The 9,588-nt window shown below is 41.9% G+C and overlaps 1 protein-coding gene across 3 annotated transcripts in view; it reads left to right on the top strand.

The window, feature by feature from the left end:
• Positions 1-1,340: 1,340 nt before the first annotated feature.
• zswim8 (zinc finger, SWIM-type containing 8) overlaps positions 1,341-9,588 on the top strand; it is a 34,821-nt gene continuing 26,573 nt past the window's right edge. For 2 of the 3 annotated variants that reach the window (XM_058651157.1, XM_058651155.1), the window contains exons 1-2: positions 1,341-2,898; positions 9,358-9,511. In XM_058651157.1, the coding sequence (XP_058507140.1) occupies positions 2,721-2,898; positions 9,358-9,511 (332 nt within the window). In that variant the 5' untranslated portion in view covers positions 1,341-2,720. The remainder of the gene's footprint in view (positions 2,899-9,357; positions 9,512-9,588) is intronic. The other variant, XM_058651156.1, reaches the window with a different exon arrangement.

Raw genomic sequence — 9,588 nt, 5'->3', positions numbered from 1 at the left:
ACTTGTGTACAGTATATACAGTATTGCATGAAGAAGGAATGAATGAGGAGCCTGGTTATGTGTGGTCTACAGTGTTTGTTGTATAGTCTAACAGCTGCAGGAGGAACGACCTGCGATAACGTTTCAGTCTCTTACTGAAGGAGCTGCTCAGTGCTGTGATGGTGGAGATGATGGACAAGCTCTCCACCATCACAGCACTGGGTCAAGGAGACATCCAAGGACAGATCCAAGGACAGAGCTTTTTTAATCAGTCTGTCCCGCCTCTTCCTGTCCACAGCTGTGATACTACTGCCCCAGCAGACCACTCCATAAAAAATGGCTGATGTAGCCATACTGAGTCCTAGAAGGTCTTAGGCTTTATGTTCATAAAGCTTTAACCTATTTGGTTAATTTTAGCATCAACATTTCGATATGTAAATATTCTGGCTCTGGTGATATATCACGGTCACGTTATGCTTAAGTACAATCCATTTCTAACAAAAATGTAGCTTTAAGTGAGTGGCTAAAACAGATGTTCACACACTGGGCCAAATCAGTGTTGATAATGTGTCAATACCTCATACAACCACTAGGGGTCACCACAGTAGATCTCCATCTTGTCTTCTCCCTTGCCCCCTCTTCTGTTACACCAATTGTCCTCCTTCACAACCTCCACGAAGCTTCTCTGTGGTCTTCTCTCCTGTTTCCTTCTGCATGGCAGCTCCATCTTCACCATATTAGAATCATCACGGCCCAGCAGGAGGTGACACAGCGCAAAGATTGGGACTCACAAATGTGTTCAAGCTTATTGATACAGATGTAACACTATACATCACATGAATTATACTTGTGTTATTTAGGCCAAACCAGTGCCACACAAAACATTAGATGAATTCACACTTTAGCATTCAAAGTGAAGCACTACGTGTGGTGATACTGAACTTGAATCAAACAAGTAAACCAGTTTATTTACTCCAAAATAAGACTATTTACAGATCTAAAGATGTCTAATCTCTTTTTTTAATATGTTTAAATGTTCTTCTCACTATCAGGGACCTCCTGGTGATCACAACAAAGAAAGGTCGTTTTTATCTTTTTCCAGTTCTTTTGTTTTCTGTTCAAGACTTTAACACAATGTTATTGTGTTTTCGTGTTGTATGTGTGTGTGTGTGTGTGTGTGTGTTCTCTCTCTCTCTGTGTGTGTGTGTGTTCTCTCTCTCTCTCTCTCTCTCTCTCTCTGTGTGTGTGTGTGTGCGGAGTTGGCAGCCGGAAGCTGTGATCAGCTGATGGAGGAGGAGCTGGAACAGAGGTGAGCCATCTTCCCCCGGCAGATTGATCCACTGTGTGTGTGTGTGTGTGTGTGTGTGAGAGAGAGAGAGAGAGAGAGGCAGAGAGAGAGAGAGAGAGAGAGCCTGGCTAACAAAGATAAGGGACATTCTCGGGAGGATCCCGGTGACACTGGTCGGCAGAGACGGGTGGAGGACACGCAGGACACGCAGGACAGCGGGTGTCAGTGTGACAGGATTATACACGTGAATGACTCAGCAGAGTTTATGCTCCACAGTTGACGGAGGACAGCAGCAGCAGCAGCAGCGGCGGCGGCGGCGGCGGCAGCTTTTACCGTTCCACACAGGACTACAACACAAAGAAGAGGAAACATCGAAACTGGCACTGATGATTAACAAGAGCGTGTGAAGCGTGTGTGGACTGAGGACATTTCAAAGTGGAGACGATAGAAGAGACGGAGACACGCGCGCGACACAGTGAAAGCTCCTCATCTCAGTCAATGTAAACAAACAGCTATTCAAGCTAGCCCAAGTTAGCCGATACTAGGGTTAGCTTTCCACTGCTAGTCCGTGCAGCTAGCGTCAAATAGTGGGTCAAAGCGAACGTAAACCAGACTGAAGTGTCAATATTTCGACTTGAAATCGACATTTGAATCAAATATAGCACAGTTGAGCGAATGACAGCTATATTTACTCCCCAAGTATGCAGCTAGCCTCCATGCTAACATCGGCTAAATGTGATTTGCGTTAGCATTAACAACCTAATAACATCACAAGCAGCACGATTCGCGTGAGTTGAACGTGGATGATGTTCGTGAATAGCGACACAGTGTGTCTTTGTCCCACTTGAAGGGTCGGCGTAAAGGCAACAATAGAGACATCATCTTGTCTCCAGCGTTCGAGCAGCTGATTGGCTGAACACAGGAGGACGTAGGGATGAAGGAGAACAACTTCTTCTTGCTCTTTCTTAAACAAGTGATCGCATCGCGGTAAAGTCTCTCAGCCTCGGTGAGTGTTGTCGTCTGTTGTGTTCGTCAGCAGTTAAACTGACGAACGGGATCTTCAATGATCTTCACTGATCTTCACTGATCTTCACTACACACATGTCCACCACCGCTCAGTGTGGACCGGTTTGTTTCATTGATCTAGTTAGTAGTTTAGTTTGACTTGAGTCTAGGGGGAGCCCATCTGTTCTAGTCGTTTATGGACACTTGTTGCGAACAGTTTTCACCTTGTCAGGGTTTGAATGAGATTATCTGTGTTGGAGGTCCCGGCTGTAAATCACTCAGTCAGTCAATAAGAACGGCTCTCAGCTGTGTTTTGGTTGCTCCCCTCCCCCAGCCCACAAGTCTTCTTTTCAAGAGTCCCTCGATCCTCGGTCGACTCTTTGGACGACAATAACAGGGGTGTTTTGTTTTTTATCGTGGGCCCTCGAGCAGCTCAACATTGGATGTAATGGAACTGATGTTCGCCGAGTGGGAGGACGGGGAGAGGTTCTCATTCGAAGACTCGGACCGGTTCGAGGAAGACTCTCTGTGCTCCTTCATCTCAGAGGCCGAGAGCCTCTGTCAGAACTGGAGAGGATGGAGGAAGCAGTCTGCTGGACCCAACTCACCCACTGTCAAAATTAAAGGTACTGAGAAAGCACACACACACACACACACACACACACAGAGAGAAAGTCCCATTCACTTTCAGTACTTTGATTTTCTTGTGATGCACGTGGAAGACTCCACTGGAAGTAATGGCAACAAAGTTTCATGGCATTAGCAGAGTTACCTGTTGATCTGTTGATGGGAACCTGTAGCCAATCATAAAACAATGCAAACTTGTTTTAATTAATACTCATCAGGGATCTAACAATGAGATAATGTCACTGTAGCAAAACCATGACACCAAGGTGCTATGACTGATAAATAACATCTTAATAATACGAAACTGCACACAGGTTGTTTCTCTGGGCTCATGAAAAGTTTTCTTTTGAGATGTTTGTGCTTCTCAAAGGAGAGTGACGATACACTGTAAACACACTCTAAAGTAAAATATAATCTACTGTATTATCTGTATTACATGATCTTAAAGTACTCCTAATACCTTGAATTTCAGAGAATATTATTTCTTTGGCTTTTAAATCATAAATTAAGGATACTTACGTGTGTTAGAAACAATAAAATTGCCTATAAATGTATTTATTGCAATGTTAGGACTTATAAAAAAATACATTTTTATTTTAGTGTCACACACATGGGGAGACATGGGGTTGCAGCAGTTCATCAGCAATCCATTCCATTATTACATTGCATCCCATCAAGAGGATGAAAAAAAGAATGAAATAATAATGCTAATAATTAAACAGAAAAATCAACACGAACCCTGACATTTTTCAAAGCAAATCAGCGCAAATAGAGGACATTTTAGAGTAGAAATAAATTCATTTCATTCATTCATTCATTCATTCATTCTGTATTGAATTATGTGTCAAAACTGTGTTATTCCTAAACTCATAATATCACAAAATAACATGTTCTGGAACATCTGATGTATTACTCGTAGTATTACTGGCCACTTCTATATCAAAGGTTCAGTACATCTAAAAAATAATGTCACATTGACACATGACAGCGTTTGTCCATAACAATGGGAGCGTGCATAATGTTGGACCTTTTGCTGATATCTGATATGCCGATATATACATTTAATACTCATGTCTTAGCAAATGGATAATATATAATGTATACATTTTCTACTTTGTGCAAAATACGTAAACGAGTAAAAATAACTGTTGCAGGGGGTGGTAGCATGAAGAGTCAGGGAGGTAGCAGCCATAAATGAACCAATGAAGCGGTCCATTGTGACATAAAAGCACAGTTAAGTCTGTTTATAAAGTACAGACCTGATAATATTGGTAATTTTATTTTATTATTTAGCCTTTATTTTACCAGGAAAGTCCCATTGATATTAAAAACCTCTTTTTCAAGGGAGTCCTGGCCGAGAGGCAGCAAAAGTTTCTCAGTTACAGGTTACAGAAGGTGATTAAAATTATAAATAACAGTTACATTTAAAGGAGGTCGTCTCAAGTGCTCTCAGCCTGGATTTAAAGCGTTCAGAGAAATCAGTTCAGTTATTTTCCAGTCTTTTTGCAGCAGTTTCCATGTAGAAGGAGCAGAGTAGACAAAAGCTCTTTTTCCCAGTTCCGGGCGAGCAAACGGAACGGACAGCAACAAATGATCATTTGAACGCAAACCATAAGAATCAACACTTCTCCGTGGACAACGAGGGCCATCCCACTTGAGAATACAAGTCACAATGATGGGTCCAGGCACTACAGTTAGTAAGTAAATAATAGTAATAAACCTCAGTGAAGCATGATAAACAGCGTCTATCTTACTTAGACATTGAGCAGAGGCGTTCAAATACATCAGATCTCCATAATCTAAAATGGATAAAAAAGTTGCAGTGACAAGACTTTTTTTCACCTCAGAAGAGATACTGAATTTATATCGAAAGAAGAAACCCAATTAAGTTTGAGTTTCTTCACAAGATTGTCAATATGAGGCTTGATGAAGGAGTCATCAAGCAAGAAACCAAGATATTTGTACACATGAACAACCTCTACTTCATTTCCCTCAAGAGTGGAAACTGTGGGGATAATTTGAGGTACTTTCTTAGTGTTTGAAAACAACATTAGTTTAATCTTGTCAGCGTTAAGGACTAGTTTTAACTGCAGGAGAGTGTGCTTGACCACATCAAAAGCTTTCTGCAGAGATTCAACAGCTTTAGCAGGTGTTGACCAAAAGAGTAAGTAATTTTGTCATCGGCATAAAAATGCATGTTAGCGTCTGACACATTTTCTCCTAAATTATTAATGTACATAATAAACAGGAGGGGTCCTAATGTCGAACCCTGTGGCACACCCATGTGGACACTCACAAATTCAGAACACAGACCATCATGTTTAGCACATTTTGTCCTGTCACTCAAATAATTTGTGAACCAGGAAACTACATGATCTGACAAACCCAAGCAAAGAAGCCTATGTTTTAAAACAGCGTGGTCCACAGTGTCAAAAGCTTTTGACGGATCAATAAAAAGTGAAGTACAGTACAGCTTTTTATCAAGAGCAACAAGTATATCATTGATAACTTTTGTAGCTGCTCCTGGAACCTGATTGATATTAATATTGGTAACAGCCAACAGGAAGACAAAGCAGCAAATATATTATACTTTTTTTATTTTAGAAAGGTGAACTTTTTTGTTAAGTGGTTGAAACGTTTTTTCTGTGCGTCCCTCCTGGCATTCATGTTTTCACCGAGATTGAGTCTCACACGGTGTCTAATGTTGGTTCGCTGCCCCAGGGGTCAGCATGTGTCAGTGCCTCATACAGCCACACTTAGAATTTTCTCTCTCCATCTCCTCAAAAGTTTACTTGGTGCTTCTTAACACTTCATTCAGTCATTTCTGCATATACGTGTTAAATAATCAACTCCGTACAGTAGCTGAAAAGCTAACAAACTTAAGTTCACTTCTCACTGTGTCACAGGTTTAAAATGATTGCTACTCCAGCACTGGGGTTAGGGTTAGCTGCCGATGTTGCAAATAAACCTAAAAAGGGAAGAATCGGACAATAAATACACAGTAAAAGAGTTTCAGAGATGCCTCAAGTCTTGTTGTGTATGAAACAAGTGTCCGTTTGAGCTCATGTGATGAGAGGAGGTCAGTACAGAGAGCTGTGATCCCAATTCCTTCTAAACCAATGCTGCCTGAACTGGTACCTTTTAAAGAAAGACTTCTTCATTTGAACTTTAAATATCATAACAGTCTATATTAACTCCTGAAGTCCAGAAAACGTAGTGGCCTGGCCATGTTTCACCACATTTCCGTTGTCTTCTTCTTCTTCTTCTTCTTCTTCTTCTTCTTCTTCTTTTGTGTACTGGCTTATTTTATAATTCCCAGCTCAGTGATCCAAAACTATTCAGTGTAAATGACTTCTTTAGATTAAAGTCCAATGATCTGTTCACTTTCATACCACATTTGATCCTGTAATATTGCAATATTGCAATTTGACCTTTTCTCCGAAATCAAGCAGCTCAAGTAACTTCAGAGCACACACACATCTCCACTTAATTCATTCATAGGTCGATTGATCAGTAATTAACACACTGCACAAACACTTGACCTGTATTCTCTTTTCATTTTATAATACTATAAAACTATATCTACATGCCACATAAAGAAAGCAGAGGATCCAGGGGCAGATGATACACTGAGCAGAGCACCACAGCACCACCTTGTGGAGAGTCATGGCCATTGACTGAGCTGCTGATCCACTCATAAAAGAGGAGTCCTCTAAGCTGAGCTAGCTACAGAGGAACAGCTTTTGTAATGGCCGTCCTCCTGTGCGTGGAGCTTATTGGTGGATAGATAGCTGTCATTCTTCTGCAACAGCCAATCCTTCACTGGCCACATGAACTCTGTTACTACCCAGCCTCCTCTCTTTCCTCAGGCTCTAGCTCTTGGAATAATAACCCTGTGCACAACCTACAAATGATGGGAGCACATGTTTCTGTTTGGAATGTGTAGGATTTAGCAGGATTAGCAGGAATGTAATGAAGACATCTGGCGATGCAGAAAAGTCAGATTAATGTTTACAATACTGTCATCAGTTTCCTAAGACTCAACATCGTTTCCATCTCTGACCTGTTGCAAAAAAGATTTCCCTGATGTCACTGGCAGTTCAGACCTGGTATTAACATGTGAGATCTGATCACATGCAGTGAACACTGACTGTTCACACACGACAATAACATCCATCCTGAGATCTGATCACATGCAGTGAACACTATGACTATGACTCTTAACACTGTTTGTGTTGTGTTGTGTATAACACAACATCACAGCAGATTCACACAGCCGTGCTGTGATGACTCCACCCACATTGAGGAGGTTCCTGATACTAAACGGAGTCGAGTCGTGCTCATACTGTATAATGGAAAAGAACAATTAGTGACCGTTACTTTAAAGAAGGCAGTCTCAACACTGTGATGAAGGGATGAAGAGGACACACTTCATAAACTGCATAAAGACTTCAGAGCATACACAGAACTGACTGTTTTGTACTGTATCAGCCAAACGTATCCTTTTTATTTGATCTTTTTGTTTAATGCACTTAAAGGAAGCAAACGTCTCACACTATAGATGGTCTCACTGATTATACACTCATGACCTATAGCCATCAGCTGAGCCACCACACCAGTGATGGCATATGAACAGAGCTCTTCCTCCATATATGGTAAACAGCAGCATAAGCAGTGGTTTGGAAATGTGCTGTGTAATCTGAGACCCATCATTTTTCTTCTGTGGCACTGTACACTCAATAACAGTCCTGTTATTGTGCTCACACACGCACACACACACACACACGGTCTTCATTGGTCACGGCTTGGGCCGGGCGATATGGACCACAACTGATATCGTGATATTTTTTGTTTGAATGGCGATATGTGATATTATAGCGATATTTTGAACAAAATGGGTTAGCTCGCTAGCTCACCAGTTGGCCGCTCAGCTGAGAGCTGAAACAGCTGATAACTGAAACCTGGCGTCCGGAGTGTACAACAGAAACCCTGAGACCAGAGCCTCGGTGTCGGACGCGCTGATGTGTTTTAAGTCCACTTGGAGCCAAAATCTGCGGCTAACAGCTGGTGCCGCTACAAACTAGCGACAACAAACAGGCATTGCGGCACCAGCTCAACTTTTATTTTGTATTAACGAGTAACATATGGTTAAGAAAAAAGTATCGGAGTAAAAGTACACATTTTATTTAGGAAAAAAACAGCGCCATTATTCTTTTTCTTAGCTCACTCTCCACCGCGTCCGCCACGTTTTCCTTCAAATGTCTGTTGTGATGCAAAGCGTGGGCGGGACAAGCCGGTGTAGTACGTCCATGTAAGGGGCGTGGCTGAGCAGCTGAACTCGGCTTGTAGGCTCAGACAGAAGCGTTCGGCTTTATTAAATAGCGTTCCCAAGGCAACAAGGCGATATTGTCTCAACTACATATCGCTTTCAAAAATATACCGGTATAACTCTTACTACCGGTATATCGCCCAGCCCTCGTTACAGCTCTTGTAGTATAATGGCAGCAGTAACGTTTTAAACTCTGCTGTTTGAAGGGCCTCCTCAGCTGTTCCCAACTCTGCGCACTGGCCTCGTCTTTCTTGACTCTTTCCCTGTGAATCTTGTGTTTGATTGATTGATAAAGAAATGTCAAACTTGCTTTGTGTTTTTGTTGTTTTTCAAACTGGGGACATAATCTGCCTGACAGACCACACTTGATATGCATATAAATATAAAAAAATGTTTTACCTAGTAACAGATGATCTGAATCCTAATGCCATGGAAGCAGACAATGTGGCCTGGGGCCCCACACTCAAAGTGTCCCCCTGAAATGGCACAGTATCTAAAGCTGCTTACAGATGTGTAATGATGATTCTGAAACTGTCCTCAGGGGTTGTGGTCCTGGACCTTTACAGGCACTCGAGTTAAATGTCTGTGCTTGCGGTCATAAACTCAGGAAAATGCCTTAACATGAAGGTTAGTCACTAGACTAACTTTTGTCTAAACCAGGGGTCTCAAACCTGGGGACCACATAAGTTTCAAGTCAAAAACATCTGTTAGGTGACATGAGTTTAAAATGACATCATGACATTGTCAAAAAACAAAATTTTTGATGATATTTTGCACAATTTTAAAATAAAAGTGGTCATTTTGATACTATTACCAATACTATTGTTCTGGGGGGGGGCCCACATGTGGCCCATGGGACATGAGTTTGAGACTATTAAATGCATGAACAGCAAATTTATGGACTTGCTTTCCATTTTGGAGTCACATGGGGCTTTGGTCTCCCCAGGACTCCTTTGTTCTTTGGCTCCCAAACCTGCTTGAAATGCCTTTAATACACCAGAGAATACAGCCCGTGGACGGTGGAGGACCTGCACACAGGTCTGCCTCCTGGTTGTGGTGATGCAACATGAGATGAACACTGAAGTGCTTCACCGTTCTGACTGATCCTTCGCTCTGGTTCCCTCCTCAGATGGTCAGGTCATTCCCCTGGTGGAGTTGTCAGCTAAACAGGTGGCGTTCCACATACCATTCGAGGTGGTGGAGAAAGTCTATCCCCCAGTCCCTGAACAGCTCCAGCTACGCATCGCCTACTGGAGTTTCCCTGAAAATGAGGAAGACATCAGGTGAGATCACAGAGTATGATCAGTATCCGTGTACCGTTACATGTGTATATATATATATATACATATTCAAAAATATA

Source organism: Solea solea, chromosome 15 (assembly GCF_958295425.1).
Source record: "Solea solea chromosome 15, fSolSol10.1, whole genome shotgun sequence".
In the NCBI taxonomy this organism is placed as follows: domain Eukaryota; kingdom Metazoa; phylum Chordata; class Actinopteri; order Pleuronectiformes; family Soleidae; genus Solea; species Solea solea.
Note: the sequence above shows the minus strand (reverse complement) of the source record. Positions and strands in the feature narration are given on the sequence as shown.